Genomic DNA, 16,800 nt, shown 5'->3' on the forward strand with positions numbered 1-16,800 from the left:
TACAGATTAGAATGTGTTTATAGACCTGATGGTAGTGGTGCAAATGCAAAGAGGTCTGCATGTATTAAGCTGATTCTGGACTTCTGGAGTAATTCAAGGGCTCTTAAGCAATTTCATGCTTCTAGAATGCCATATGCTTATGAAGCACAAATGTCAATGCCTACATGCCATATATCCAAATACTGCCCAATTTTTATACTGTTTTTTGACATATGATCATTGCAATTGGATATACTGACATCAGCACATACTGTCCAATGAACACATTATGGAAAGACATTTGTCTGCACTCCACTGTGCATATGAGTTTTCAAAAAAATCTGGATCAAGTGGATCAGCCCTTATCCCTCTTTGTAGATTACAGCTTTTAAGGGGTGTCAGAGGACTTACTACACTTCTCCAGTTTTACAGAAGTGCTTTTTGAAGATGGATTCCCATACAAGGCACAAATATGAGATACAACGCATGAAGAAAGTGTGAGGGTGAGAATTTAAAAAAGATCTCCAGCTGGGGCAACAGATTGCTTTCCTAATCCACCCAGGAAATTCTAAATATGTGAATCTATTTTAAGAGAAATCATATGGAATCAAAACACAGGTAAACTATAACCTAGAGATACCACCTCCACTACCACCCTGCCCTGATAGGGGCTTTATACCTTAGAAGTTGTGAGCTTGACAGAAATTCTGTCTAGCTTTCCCCAACCACAGTGGTGACTAAATTTCTTTCAGCGGATTTAGTCTGAACCATCTCTATGTATTTAATACCTTCATGAAAGAAAAAGATTTACATTAAGCCTTCACAAAGTGCCAAATTAAATTGGTATTTATTCCCATTCTGTTAGTTGCTGCTGCTTCTTACCTTCAAGCCTTCTGTTGGCAGCCTGTAGCCAAACCTTGCTGGCAGGTCATCAAATGTCTGTGTTGCATTTTCAAAATTAAACTAAATGCAAAAGAAATATGAAACCATATATTACGTGCTAGTTGACAAGGGGCTCATAAAACCATTTGTACACAACTGATAAATTATAGCACACTCCTGAGTTCAACAATATTCAATTCCTGAAAGCTACACTTTAGACTCTTCCTCCTGAAGTCAAGAAAGTTCTATTGTATGCCCCACCTTATGCTCAAAGGACCAAACAGACCAAGCCCAGCACCTTTATGCACCTACCAATTCATTTCAGTTTCAACTTTTACACGGCTCATCTATATTTAAACCCTCAAGTTTCTCCCCTTTGTTTTCCTAATCCAAGTAGGAAATGGTACCTTGTGATCAGCACACTTCTATACAACTGTTAGAAAATACTTTCATTCCTTCTAAAATTTCACCATAAAGTCTGCTTCCACTGGGGGGAGAAAAAGTGAACCCAGGTAGGGGGAAAAATCTCTGGCACATTAAAGATTAGTCCACAAAAGCTTATGCCATAGTACAATTGTAAGTGTTTTTAAGGTGCCATAAGAGTCTAAGGACACAATCCTATGCATGTTCAGACAGGAAAAAGTCCTACAACTCCTGGCATATTGTAGGATTTTTTTCCCAAGAGTTATAGGACTTTTTTCTGTCAGGTATAAGATTTTACCCTTAGTTGGTTTTACTGCAACAGACCAACACAGCTACCCTGCTGGAAACTGTTAGGAAGTAAAACCAAGACACTTCTGATTTTAAAATTTTGAAATGCATCAGACAGGCAAAGTGTGTTTTGTTTTTCATTCTTAGGACAGATGTTTACATCTCCTCAGCCCATCAATTTTTAAATTCAGAAAAGTTGTAAAATGTTTCCTTTTTTATGAAGTTCAGAATCTACACATGTAAGAATTATGGAACAGATGTAAAGTTGTGCAATCCGGAGTCATTTGTTCCATGTGTTCTTTCCACTGCTTCTGACCATAGGAAATGAAGAGTGATTTATAATCCAGTCAAGTGAGATTAAAATTATGTATGATGCTTTCAAGATTTTGCAGGGGAGAAAACCCACAATCTGGAGAAATAAAACTAGAAACAGTTGAGATCTTACATTGTAATGCATTTGTGGCAATGAAACCTTGCCATTAATACAGGGTGCATCAGAGACCAGGAGGTGAAAGGAGAACCTAGAGTAGACTTTTTGTACAGGGAAGGAAATTAACTGTTGCCTAATTTATGTATTATTTATTTAATTTATACCCCGCCTTTCCACCATAAATGGGCAATCATCCATGGTAATTAAAACATGCCTAAGATTAATTGCCATCCCGGTTTGCTGCCTAAAAGCCAGCTGAGTTGTTGTTGTTTTTAAAAAAGCTTAGGAAATGATATTTGTATGCAGTTAATTTTAAAGGGTTGAGCGCCAATTTCCTTTGACGATTTCCAGAGGGGTAGCCATGTTAGTCTGTGGCAGCAAACAATGGAGAGTGTTGAGGGCCCTTAAAGATGTAATTGATGAAGTGGACAGTGTCCACAAAAGCTTATGCCAGAATAAATATATTTGTTAGTCTTTACAGTGCCACAAAATTCTGGCCCTGTTTGTATGACACAAGGGTGGTTAATAAGCCACAGTGGCTTGTTAACCAAACCCATGTGTGACAGGTCAGCTCATTTCTCCAATTACCCTTGCCAGGTGTGGCTTCTTGTGACATCTGAACCCAGTGAGAGTGGCTTTTTGGGGTCGTTAACAAACAACTCAGAACCCCAACATTAAAATCACTCCACTGGTTGCTAATTAGTTTCCGGGCAAAGTACAAAGTGTTGGTCATTACCTTTAAAGCCCTAAATGGTTTGGGTCCAGGTTACCTGCGGGATCGCCTTCTCCCATACAGTCCACCCCACACACTCAGGTCCTCTGGGGAGAACTTACTTCAGTCAGCCAAGACTAGGCTGACATCAGTTTCCCAGAGGACCTTTTCTTCTGTCACCCCCGGATTGTGGAATGGCCTGCCGGGGGAGATTCGTAAAATTAACTCTCTCTGTGATTTTAAGGCAGCTTTAAAGACTAGCCTTTTCCCGCAGGCCTATCCAGATCAATGTAAAATCAATAATTTTTAAGATGTATTGATTCCTGTACTAATGTTGTTCCCCGCCTCGATCCAAAGGGAGTGGCGGGTAAGAAATATTATTATTATTATTATTATTATTATTATTATTATTATTATTATTATTGAGCTGTGAGATGGTTTGTTAACCAACCAAAAAGCCACCCTTGCTGGGTTCAGATGACATATGAAGCTGCGACAGGGGCATAAATCAGCAACCTGGTTGGCATAGGCACTACAACCCACTGTGCCTTAAATAAGCCATGGTAGGCTGCAGTGATTGTGCGAACCAGGTCTCTTTGTTGAATTCCCTTTGACAATCCCATTTCTTTAGGAATATTTTATACACAGGCACAAGTTTTTTTACAACACTTACTGCTAAGATGTCTGCCTCCACAGGCAACAGGTTTAAGAAAGCAAACAGCTGAACTGTGAGAATGGTGTAAATCTGAGTGGCAGACAGCATTAACATTCCTATTGACAGCAGCATTTTAATTAAATTCCTGCAAGAAAAAAACAAAAGGAAGTTAGGACATGCAACATGAATTCCCACCCTGATGTAATAGATATATATAGCCACCACAGTGCATAAAGTGGCTTGAGCACAGCTAGTTACAAAATGCAATCTATTACAATGTAAATCAAGTTTTAAATAAATATATTTATTTTATCAATCTGTTTGTCTTATGCCTAGAGTGAGTCCCAAGATCGGAGGTAACAGCAGGGATGAGAGGCGGCCGGACTCACCCACACATTGGGAAAGGCAGCTGCTGTTCCCCACATGTGGGTGAGTGCTAATCCTTGCCATGGGACATCCCTTCCACTATCTCCAGTCAGAGCCAAAAGTGGTATGCCCTCCGAGGGGCTTCCTCCAAGGGGGTGGGGCTTTGAGCCTAAGCGCTGCCCCCTGAAGGAATCCCAAGAGGTCGCACAAGCCAAATTAGGGTGCCCTTTGTGCCATATTAGGCCCACAGGCCAGGAGTTCTGCACCCCTGCTAATACTTATATCCAGCTATTGGGATATTTAAGAATTGGACGACAGCAGCAGAAATGTAGGGATAAGCAAAGCAAGTACATTTATTGCAGTGTTATTAATGAGACCATAAGGACCCCTAATCCTTCACATGCAGACATAGCAGTGGGATTGTGTACATTGAATCATTCACATGTGGTAGTGTTGCAATGAATTCATAAGAAGCATTGCAACACAGACTTATTAAAATTTAACCTCGTCCTATGGAAGGCAAATAGAGCAAAATTACCTTTCTGGCTAATTATTATTTGAAGCCCTTCTGTTAAAGTCTTATTTACAACAATATGTCAGGCACATAGATTTGTGTTGATGAAATGCTCAGGGAGTGTGAGCTGCCACATTCCGCATCCTCCTCGCTCTCATTCCACACACTACCTGACCTGTGGATCCACATAGGATTGCTCCATCACATTAAGGGTGGGTACAAGGACAATGGTGTGATGGGTGGCTACCAAGGAAAAAGCCTTATCTGTCGTGACCCTCCTGTCTGTGGAATGTCCTACTGAGGGAGATCCACCTGGCATCTTCATTGTATTTAGGGTAACACCTTCCTTTTTAAGCAGACATTTAATCTTTAAACTGTGGCTTGATTATTAATTTTACTGCTTGCTCCTCAATGTTTTAAATGCTATATATATTGTGTTATTATTTTTGTTGCTTTATTGTTATCGTTGTTGTTTTGTTTTATTATTGTAAACCATTCCAAGGGCATTTTTCAATTGGGCAGTATAAACATCTAATAAATAAATAATTAAATAAACTGCACACAGAGTAGCACCATTCTCTCCTTTTCAATTAATGCAAATACCAAGCCAAATGACAACACAGGGAAAAAGCTGAATGTTTTGATAAGAATGAGCTTCACAGTGAGTAGAAACAAGGCCATAAAATATAGAAACAAGGCCATAAAAAGAGAGTCAGCCAAAAATATGTTGAAATAAATATTTCATTTTATTAAGATGCAATAATCAATCATTTAGAATTTCAACTCCTGCAAGGTGTGTGTGTGTTTCTTTTGCTTAGGATTCCTAAAGAAGTTATAACAAACCAGCTTTTGCAGATAGGCAAGCCAACTGCTCTCTATGCAAACTGGCTTGTAAACTAAGTTTATCATGGCACTTAACAGTCAAATGATATACACTTCACCACCCTTCTGCTTTCATATAGACTAATGGCTTCAGTCTTCTGAATATTGCTTTATTAAAAGAAATCTACTCATGGTAATAGAATCACTGAAGCTTCAAGAAATTGCAGTGCTCTGCTACCATCTGCTTCACTACCTAAGATTTGTACACTGTCCACATTACCACAAATCACTGCGGAACTGAACTAAAGCTGGTCGGCCTGCAGCAAACAGCAAAGCTGAAAACGTCTGAGAGACAAACTGCAATGGGATAGATGGTCCATCCTAAATTTTAGTTTACAAAACATTTTGAGGTCGAAATCATGAATGAACTCCATTTCAATTCTCATGACTATACACAGTGTGGCAACTGTGTCTTGCACTAACTTCCAGCCACTGGTGCCATGCACAGAGGCAGTCACATGCAAGCCAATAGTAAATTTAGCACTATTCAGGGACTACATCCAAATACTCTTGCCTAACTGGAGTGTGGCTGATGTAGAGGGTGAGTTCGCAGTTCACATTAAGGCACCTTACAAATAAGCCACAGTAGTTTGGTTGTTTGCTGAACAACCTATGGTACCCTGGACAGGCAATTGGCTGTGCTATGGCTTGTTCTCCCCTTCCTTCCCCTTCAGTCCTCCAGCCAGCTCTAGCACATATCCCAGGTGCCTTTGCAGCAGAATTCATCTTGTCTCCTTGTCCCGGCCAGCTCCCTTCTTCAATTGTTTGTCACCTTTTGGGTGTGTGGGTGTGTGCTTCGGGAATCATGCAAATGTGTTTGCAATTTTATTGTTATTTTCCCATTCTTTCACAAATGCACAAGACTGCACTTTTGCCTGTCCAGTATGTGTATTCTTGCTTCATCAATGTGCTTGTATGCAACTGAAGCCTCACATACAAGGAAATTGACAAGATAAGGCTGCATATAGACTAATTCGTGCACACAGGGTGGGGGAGAGAAAATTGTAAGAGAAAAGGACTCAGTAGCACAGTTCAAAAACCCTGAAAGTGGGGTGGGGTGAAGCGAGACTAACATAGTAAGTGCACCAAAAATGGGAGGGGACAGTATCTTCCATTTGGTAATGTAATTCTCTCACTTTTAAGTGTTGAACTGACACTTGTCAGTGTCATCCTTTCCCCCAGTCCCCAAGACTCCAGCAAAACTCCAAAAAGTAAAGATATGGGGTCCCCCACCTTTTCACAGCTTCCAGAAGACAACAACTTGCCCACCACTACTGCTCTTCTTCTGGTGAAGAGCCACAGGTGTGCATTTGGTGTTTTAGGAAAAACCCTCTCTGAACGAAAATACACTTCCATCTAATTATGGGGGGGGGGGGGGGCGGGAGGAACCATGGCGAAATAATCACCTTCTCCTGATTTTAAAAAGAATTCTGTAACACTGCAATGGTCTCTTCACCCAATACTGCCCAGCTAGCCACATAATAAGAGATGCCAATTGGGGAGTTTTAGTAGATTTTAATAATTAATAGTTATGACTATTCAGTCTTACTGAAAGCAGGTAATAGCAATACTGACTCCCCCCCTCCCTCTTTTTTGGGTTTTTTTTTTTTGGCTCTCATTCATTAACTTTTTTCAAGAGGTTTCAAAAGCAAGCTGCAGGCCAGACATCTACAGTTGCATTGTCTACCCACAGGGCTACAGTGTCCAAAGCACACATTATACATACATTTGAGCGATCAATATTTGATTCTTTTCCCTTTCTCCACCCCCTGGATTTTGAAAGCAAGGAATCAGTCTTTCCCATCTGTTGAAGCTTCTTATTCTGGTCACACACTGGCAGTCCAGCTATACTGACTGTAGGGAAAAAAAAACTCCATCTCAGAAGACTGAACTTGCCCTTGGGGAGTTTTTAATCACATAGACAGGGCAGAACACTGGAATAAAAGCAGCTATATAGACAAGCACTGGTTGGTTGTAAGCTACAGGAGTTTAAGCTACAATTAATCCAAATGTTGGGTGGACATCTTTACTCCCACGTTTGCACTCCTGAGGAAATTATTGCCCATGGCTACCAAGGCCACAATCCCAGTCGTCATCATGAGTATCGGAACCTGCCTGGATTGGAATGAATTGGTCCATCTAAACTTAGCTTATCTTTCCAAATTTCATCCCCCCTTAAGCTTACTAACTAGCAGCAGCTTAGAGTGCAACCCTATAAAAGCTTAGACAAAAAATAAATCCTACAACTCCCAGCGATCCCCAGTCTGCATGGCTGGCTGGGGGATCCTGGGAGCTGTAGGACTTATTTCTGTCTAAATATGCATAGGATGACATCCTTAATGGATATTCTCATCCTGAAGTAATCATCACTTACCCGCAAGTCAAATGCTCAGTCATCCAATCACCCTAGTTCTTCTTATACTGTGGCAAATTTCTCAGTTAAAAGTAGGAGTAGCTTCTTCACTTTGACAGACAACTACTATCAAATGTTACCTTTTTAAAACCCCTGTTGACTCTGGAACAGCTTAAATGATATTCTGAAAGGAGTCCCAAAACACGACCCACCTCCTGCCCTTCTTTTCACATTCTTCTATAGATTAGTTTTCTGAATCTTTAAGTCGTCCCCCTAGTCCAGTGACAGTAATGTAAGGGAAAATGTTGCTAGACAGTACCATCTAATGCTTAACACAAGCAAAGTCATTAACTTAATTATTCCACTTTATATTATAAATAAATAAATATATGAAGTCCCATAAAACTGCTAAGCCTCAGAAGGTTCTGAAACTTGAGGAAGCACATGAGAAGGAAAACCACAAGTCAGATGAGCTTGAATCGCAGAACAATTCATTTCTATACAAAAGACAGTTGACATGTAGAATCTTCCTGGAACAATGATGTTTTCAGGAGGCACCAAAAGGAACACAAAGTTGGCACTCCAATGAGTAAGAAGGGAAGGCTGCCACTTGATCACAATGTCCATCAATGACAAGAACCAATGAACTGGAGGGGGAAGGAGAAGACGCGGGGCAGGGCAGGCGCAATAGCAGCAGCAGAACAAACAAGTGAAAAGAGATTTCACCAGTATAGCAACTATCGTAAAACAGAGGAACGCTTGCCGCACTTATGAAATGGAGGTAAAAACATGCAGAGGCAAACCAGGGGAGTATATGTGCTTTAGGGTACCTGTATTAGTGTTCACCAGGTTCCCTACCTAATTTAAATTTTACATTAGATTTTTAATGAAAACTAAACAAAACTTGTAGACTAGTATGCTATAAAGTGATGTGGCTAGCTCCTGTACCATTTTTGGAGACTGTCTATACTAAGAGCAGGGGTGCAGAACCTCAGGCCCAGGGGCCAAATCTGGCAGTCTGTGGTTCTACAGATGGCCATGCTCTTCCCTGGCTTTTGTGCATCTCTCTCTTTCTCCCCACTTTTCAAAAGCTTGAAACATCTCTCTTAAGGCTTAGTTACTGGCAGAAGAGTTTTATTGTGTGAACAGAGTACTGGACTAGATGGACCCTTGGTCTGATCCAGCATGGTCTTATGTTCTTTAAGCTAAAATATACTGGTATTTTTGGCTCCACCATTTTTGCCTTTGGCCATCCACCATTGGAATATAAAACTCCATCACACCTAATTTTACCACACAAAGGAAGTTCTTATATGTCTCAGAGGAAGGAACACTGTGCAATCTTGTAAAACTAGGGGCATTATTTCTCCCAGCCTCGTAATATAGGGGTGTGACAACTTCCTGCTTCTCTATACACCTTTCCCTAAGGCAAAGCAAAGAATACAACTATAATATGCGTGCCCCATATAGAAGGCCAGGCAGCTCTGATACTTACTCATCAGACAGGCCTCTTCTGAAACTAGATCAGACCAAGCCTGTGCACTACAAATTGCATTAGGATATGCTCACGGCAACTGAAATATCAGCTTACTCTAACCAGATGAATGAACCTGCTCTCAAAGATGTTTGCTAAATAACTGATAAAAAGCTCTTACCAGGAAAGTAAGACCACCACCCACATCTTTTTGCCATTCCCTGGGCAGACTTAAGAAGCCTAGCTTCTTAAAAAATAAATAGGCTGGTTCACATGACACGGCAGCTTATTGTGGGTAAATTAATCAGCCCTGATGCAACCTCCCATCGGGGGTGATTGGATGTGTGGCATATCATGTGAACCCAGCAATCCTGGATTAATGAAGGATTAAATAACCCACACTTATCCCTTAACTGGTAGTTCGTTGTGGATTGTTTAACCTTCAATAAACCCAGAATGGCCAAGTTCACATGACTGGCCGCAATTCCTGCTGTTGATTGGAGGTTGCATATTCAAAACAGTGGCGGCATACAGTCTGCACACGCTGTGGCTAATATTGAGTTAATTAACCCACAATTACCTACCATGTCTATCTGTATAATGAAAACATTTCCAAAATGAGGTATTTATTTATCATGCTTAAAACATCTTTGACTGTAATCCTAACCACATGTATAGGGAGAAAGTCCTATTCAATACAGTAGAATTTCTTTTTATTTATTCTTTTTATTTATTTATTTTATTAAATTTCTACACCGCCCAATAGCCAAAGCTCTCTGGGCAGTTCACAAAAATTAAAACCAGCAAGTATAACTGAAGGTATAAAAAAAAACCACAGTATAAAAACACAATATAAAAGTACAACCAGGATAAATCTAAGCAGCAATTCAGAGATTTATACAGATTTAAAATACAGATGAAGATGATGATGATGATGGATGATTTCTTACTGGCCTCTCCCTCTGCATTGAGGCAGGGAAAAACATTAAATTCAAAAATATAATAAAATGCATGAAACTGATTAAAAAACATATACAACTGATACAATATTAAAATAACAATCCAACATCTTAAAATTCATCTGGGTAGGCCTGCCAGAAAAGATAAGTCTTTATGGCTTTTTTAAACTCAGAGTATTAAGTTGATTTAAAACAACAACGTTAAAAGACTAAGATGATAAACTGTTAAAATACTGGGAAAATAAAAAGGTCTTCACCTGGCATCAAAAACAGTATAACAAGCCAACTTTAAACCATGGCTTCAGATCCTTGCTTGTTTGGAGGCCATTAAATAGTTTCCCAGTCCAGACATAACAGGAAGCTATGGTTAACTGTTGCTTGCTGGCTTTTTTTCCTGCTTGCAAAGTGGAGCCAAAGGGGCTGATGCTGGTGCACAAAGTGTATGCATATACTGACAACCCAAAATTTGATCATCCGAACCGTGTCACTGAGAGCAACACAGTGCAGCGCTGTGGCTGTTGTGCGTATATCTCTTTCCCCTCTACTACCAGGCATCTAGCAGTAGAAAGGTAATTAGCAATAATAGGAGGAAGATGAGGGGGAAAGTGGAAGTAGCACAGGCAAAAGCAAGGAAAGAGCAACTACTCCCTGAACAGTGATTTGCAACATTGAACTATAATGATCTTAGCTAAAAAAGAAAAAAACCCAACAGTTTAAAAAAACATTTGTATGTTTTACTTAGATGCTGCCAGACCCGACAGCCTGCAGAGGTATATCACACTAGGTAGGAGTATTGTGAGCAAGTTCCCAGTTTGTCTTTTAGCACGCATGAATTCACTGGGTGGCCTTCAATAAGTCATTAACTATCTTAAATTTGGGGATAAGACTATCTTCCCTTACAAGTCCATTTGTGTATTGCACAGGCAGATAATGTATGTGATGTGCTTTTTACACACAAAAAGCATTACGTAAGTGCTAAATGTTGTTATTATCAAGAAATCATTGACCTTGAACACAGAGGAGTATACAAGTCTTCAGATTGCTTGGGGCTTAGATATGGAGGTTCTCAATCAAGAGGCAATGATTGCCAATATCTCTGATACCTTACATACTCCTGCAAGGGAACAACCTCTAGCCACTTGCTATTCAAGTGATGTTATGGTAAGTCAAAAATCCTGCCCCTGCACCACACCCTCCTGATTCAGGCTAAGTTGCTTCAAGCTGCCTAGGAAGCAGGTAACAAAGCAGTAGTGTGGATTGCTCAAGAGAAGGGAATGTCACCTGGAGCCCTATTGGTCTTGAATCCTTGTTCTGAGGAACATGTCCCAATTCCCTGCTTCACGATGGTACCTGATTCAACGACAGAAGTACTATCTAGCCTCTAAATACCTGATTGCAGTCACAGAATGTTTCCTCTTCTTGTGTATCTCATTGGCTACATAATTGGCTCTGACCTTTGTTTTTCTCAATTTCTGTCTTATCCTTCATTGCCTGCCACTGATAGTTTTCCCACATTGGAACTCCCCTACCAGTGATAATACTCCTGATATGTTGATATGTTCGCACAGATCCGTGAGCCTGTGCGAAAATATTCAGATCACGGTTGGGAGGAATTCCCCCTTGGTTTGGTCAATATTCCAGCAATACTTAACGAGCAACATCCATCCACATGCTATAGCCATATAGTACAAAACAATATCACCTTGTTTAGGAAAATAACTCCACTATGTTTAGGGAGAACACTTACCCTATTTCTTCGATTCTAAGATGCACTTTCTTTCCCATATAAATATCTGTAAAAATGGGGTGCGTCTTAGAATCGCAGGTGTGTCTTAGGTGTTTTTTTTTCCTGTTGGTGGTACTGAAATTAGTGTGCGTCTTACAATCGATGGCGTCTTACAATCGAAGAAATACGGTATTCAAAGGCAGAAGCTTAATTTGACAACCACTTAAACTTGGGAAAACCAAGTAAAATGTTGGCTCTTTATGAAGGAAGAGTTCTTCATTAAATGAACTTAAATGAAGAGTTCTTGACTTTTGCACTCTAAGATACATTTAAAAAATGTTAGTCATGCTGATCATGTGAAATAATAAATACCTACAACAGTCTACATCTGTTTGTAACATAATGGGTCAATGTCAGTGTCTCTCAGCACCCTTCCTTCCTTTACTGAGTAACAATTTATATAGTTTTTTCTATGTGTATAGAAATACAGCCTAGAATTTGAAATTGCTTGGAAACTCATCTAGGAAGTAAGTGATTTAAATTCTGATTACATTCTTATTGTGATGGGTGCTTTTATTACCTTCAAGTATTTAATTGTAGGACACTGCAAATCAAAAACACTCTGTGCTTGATTTCTTCAATGCTTTCAGAGTCTAGTGAATTCAGTGTTACTGTTGTTTAAATCTTATTAAACTACTATAATTTGGAATGTGCAGCAGAAGAGCTAAGATAGCATAGTCTACTTCACCAGTTCAGCAGAGAGCACAACTATGTTTTGGTTCTTCCCCTAGGTGAAGTGTTTAAATTCAAGCTAATCATTATAAGAACTATTATAACTTTTAAGAACAGGTACTCTAAATTTGCTAATTTCCCTTCCCGCCCTATCCTTTTTTCCCTTTTCTGTCACGTATTTTACTGTAAGCCTGAGGGCAGGGATTCAGGTCTTGTTTGTAACCTTTGTAGAGCACTTAGTAAATATTAGGCAACTTATAAATCAATAATAATAAATATTTTAAAAAAACATTTCCAAGAAAAATTGTATAGCCAAATGACATTTTTAGGATGTGGCTCCAGTATAAAACAAATGTCTAGTTGTAGAGAGAAATCTACTATACATATAATATCTACTATGCCATGAAAACAAGAGTCTGTAGACATTTTTTCAGTGATCAGGTGGTGGGATTCTTAGCAATGGAAGGCCCTGGTAGTTTTATTGTCAATTGGTTTTAGCTTGTTTTTAAACATTTTTAAATTTCTGAACATTAAAGGGTTTGGATTGTGTTTAATCATACTGTGAACCACCTAGAGAGATTTGGCTGTTGGGTGTTATAGACATATAATAAATGAATTAATGAACTCATCACCCCAGAAAAGAATGGCCAATATTTTGGTGTAACATGCATCTATGCTGGTAATGTAACAATGTAGTCGGTACAAGAAGTTACCCTCTTATAAAGCATGTTAAAGGGTTATGGGGCTCTAACAACAAAATTGCAAGGTGAAATTTGTCATACACAATGCAATCCTATGTTTGTCTAGTCAGAAGTTAGTCCACTGAATCCAATGATACTGCTCCCAAGTAAGGATTAGAACCTAATAACCAAGCCCATCTCACAGGCTCAGGATAAACATCAGAATAAGGACTCAAGTTATCCCAGTATAACTAAGCATCTTTTTTTAAAAAAAAAAAAAAAAAGTAACCACCCTAATGTATTGGTTTAGCTATAACCCTATCCACTTCAAATGCGCCTGACCAGAAAAAGCTTGGAGACTCAGCCAAGATACACAGGCTCAGGTTTTACCAAATTTCCAAAGAGGAAATTTGATACTTCCAGAGCAGTCACCTAAAATACTAGTCTAAATACCCTTGCTGCCAAACTGTACATAAAATAGTACTGTTAAGAGGACATTCTCAGTTACTCTTGAAAAAACACATAGGAGAAAGCACTCCGTAATAGCTGACCTCAAGCTATTTAGGAAGCTATAGGTCAAAACTAGTAGTTTCAGTCATGCCTGACAGACAACAGGATGGCAGTACAAACACTATGCCACTGGCTATGCTGGCTGGGAATTATGGGAGTTGCAGTCCAATACATCCCTAGAGCACCAAGTTGAGGACAGCTGCACTACAGTACAATTCAACCTCCTTATTAGGATGCAATTTACACCAGCCAGCACTTCCTAAAGGCACCAAGTGCAGCCTCATGTAGACCACTTTACAGCTCTGAAGCCACACTTCATAGACCCTAACCTTGGGTGTGTGCACACACAACCGATTCAGGTCACAGGCACCAGAAATCAAGCCATATGTGTGAGATTCTTGGGTACCTACCATAATGCTGAGAACAAATGAACTTTACACGTGAATAGCTATGTAGGGTGGGAAGAAACGAGGAGCCACAAATAAACTACATTAAGGGTAAGCTAGCCATGATTAACTCAAGTCCCATTCAGTCCAATTGAACTACTTTAAGTAAGGCTGAGGTTGGATTTTACCCTAAATTTTTAACTTGCTCTCCGTTTGGCATGACGAAAGCGCAAGCACGGAACTCGGCAGCCAACGGGCCTGCACACAGCTAAGCATTGCAGGAGCAGCTGCGAGCCTCATTTGCCACCGCTTGACACGATATATGAAGTGCGTCCACACCTAATATCCCGCATCTGTTAAACCCAATAAAAGGTCTGAAAACGAAGTCAAGTCATGACAAGCATTCCTTACATCACAAACCCAGCCAGCACCACACCAGCAGCCGCGTGCGGGACCCTTTAGCAACAGCAACAACAACAAGGAAGAGAAGACCACCACCTACACGCTGCGAAAGCTCGGCAATCCCGAGGAAGTGATTTAAGGGTTGCGTATCAGAGGATCTTTGGAAATGCTGCTGTGTCGAGCAGCGTCGTGAAACTCGTGATTGTTACTCGCGGGTTTCGACGTCAACCGCAAGAAAACGGGAAACGAGGCCAAGAAAGAGACGAAAGCAAAAGAAAGGTGAAGCGAGAGTGGCCAACTCAAACACTTCTCGATACGCGGGCTGGCAACGCTGACCCATCCCTTCAGCCTATTCAGACGTGCGCACAGCCCGCGTTTTGCAGTGACCCCCACCCTCCAGATGGTTCAGCGAGGAGAGTGACGCGGGTGGGAGGAGGGAAAGCGGCAACAAGGTCACGCCGTTAAAGGCAACCGATCCGTTGGCTCCCCCAACAACGGGCTCAAGGGAACCCCCCCCCCAGCCCATGAGAGGAGTCCTGAAGTCGCCCGCCTTCGCCGGTCCCCAGCCACAAAGCGCCAGGCCGGGAAGGCTCACCGCCTCTTACCTGAAAGGGAGCCAAGAGCCAGAAGGACTAAAGCCCACCTCAGGCGGAATCCATAACCAAGACCTCTCCCGGCCCGTCAGCGAGCCAGCCCAGGAGCTGCGGAAATCCCGCCCACCCTCGCCGCGTTCGCATAGGCGGAGAGGACGAAGCGGGCGGTGTGGATTGGCCCGCTCCGCCGCCACTCGCGGGGTGGGCGCTGTTTGAGCACGGCTTCCCGCACGTGATGGCTGCTGGGGATGGGCGGAGCTAGAGGGAAGGCGCGGCTACCCAGGGGCGGGCCCTGGGAGAAGGACGCGGCTGTAGGGAGGCGGCGGCGGCACAGGGAGAAGGGACGAAAGGGAGGCTGTTAAGCTTAAGGTGAGCTGCCTCCGAAGCCTCTTTTTCGATGCCAGAAGTTTAATCCTGGAACACAGTGATATGGATTTATTTATTTTTATTATTTAATCCTCAGGATCTTATTAGTATATGCAGTATAATTATTTATTATATGCAGTATTTTAATATAAACCAATAATACTGGCTTTTTGAGCATGTGCAGAGTGTTTTGTCAAGGAAATCACCATCCTGCTTGTCTCTCAAGGTATATGGGATTAGGAAGCCCTGCTTCCAGCTGAAAAACGGTGTCTTAAGCCACAAGCAACTTCTAGAAATTAAGCTAGGTCAAGTGTAGGGGAGGAGATTACTGATAGAGCAGTTGTAGGAGCAAAGAGGAATGGATGCTGGGGAAAGTGGTAACATGGGGATGGAAATGCTGATGAGTGCAGCAGTAGCAAGAGAACAAGCTAAAGTTTAGAATCCAGAAAATTAGGAGTGGAAACAGGTGCAACTGAAAATGTAGAGTAGCCTTCCCATTCTGGTGCCTTTGAAATGTGAGGGACTACATCTTTCATAATCCCCAACTAGCAGGTATGGGGAATTGCAGCCCCACACATCTGGAGGTCACCAGGTTGGGGAAGGCTGCTATATATTAAGAAAGTAAATATTTTGGAGCACGGATAAGAAACTTCCCTCAGGTTGAGGGATGTATTGGATAGGTAGGTGGGGGCTGCACACCTGCATGTGGCACATATGTGCACACACGTACAGTTTACACACAGCTCAAATCCTCCTGCAGGTTCCAGAGGTGCAGAGAGAAAGCTTTAGCCTCCCCCATCCCATCAATATTGAGTAGTATTGGTGGGATGGGGATACAGTTAAAGCCTCCAACCCATTGCAGTGATGCTGTTGAAGATCACTGAGATGCGGAGGATCTTAAGAATGTACAAGCCATGCTGGTTTAGACCAAGGGACCATCTAGTTCAGCACTATGTTCACACAGTGGCCACCAACTACCCACAGGAAACCCATAAGCAGGACACAAGTGTAACAGTACCCTCCCATTGATGTCCCTCAGCAACTGGTGTACATAGGCATACTACCCATGTTACAAGAGGTAGCACATAGACATCAGGACTAGTAGCCATTCATAGCCTTCTCCTCCAGGAATATATCTAACCCCTTTTTTCAAGCCGTCCAAATTTCAAGCCATCACTACATCTTGTGGCTGGGAATTCCATAGTTTAACTATGTGGGCTGTGCTTTCTTTTATCTGTCCTGAATCTCCCACCAATTCGCTTCATGGGATGACCCTGGGTTCTAGTATTTTCAATGAGGGAGAAAAATGTCTCCCAATCTATGTTTTCCACACCATGCATAATTCTGTGCACCTCTATCATGTCTTTTTCCAATCTAAACAATCCCAGCTGTAATAACCTTCCCTCATAGGGAAGATGCTCCAGCCTCTTGATTGTTTTAGTGGCTCTTTTCTGCACTTTGTCCAGCTCCGCCATATCTGTTTTTTAG

At 41.4% G+C, this 16,800-nt stretch overlaps 1 protein-coding gene across 2 annotated transcripts in view; it reads right to left on the bottom strand.

The window, feature by feature from the left end:
- The window catches only part of RNF13 (ring finger protein 13), a 57,104-nt gene extending 42,058 nt beyond the window's left edge, over positions 1-15,046 (bottom strand). The window contains exons 1-4 of one of the 2 annotated variants that reach the window (XM_063132113.1): positions 14,959-15,034; positions 6,858-6,985; positions 3,388-3,514; positions 862-942 (exon numbers count right to left, since the gene is read on the bottom strand). In XM_063132113.1, the coding sequence (XP_062988183.1) occupies positions 862-942; positions 3,388-3,514; positions 6,858-6,859 (210 nt within the window). In that variant the 5' untranslated portion in view covers positions 6,860-6,985; positions 14,959-15,034. Of the gene's footprint in view, positions 1-861; positions 943-3,387; positions 3,515-6,857; positions 6,986-14,958 lie in introns of both variants that reach the window. The other variant, XM_063132114.1, reaches the window with a different exon arrangement.
- Between the last annotated feature and the right edge of the window lie 1,754 nt (positions 15,047-16,800).

This window comes from Elgaria multicarinata, chromosome 8, assembly GCF_023053635.1.
Source record: "Elgaria multicarinata webbii isolate HBS135686 ecotype San Diego chromosome 8, rElgMul1.1.pri, whole genome shotgun sequence".
NCBI classification, from domain to species: domain Eukaryota; kingdom Metazoa; phylum Chordata; class Lepidosauria; order Squamata; family Anguidae; genus Elgaria; species Elgaria multicarinata.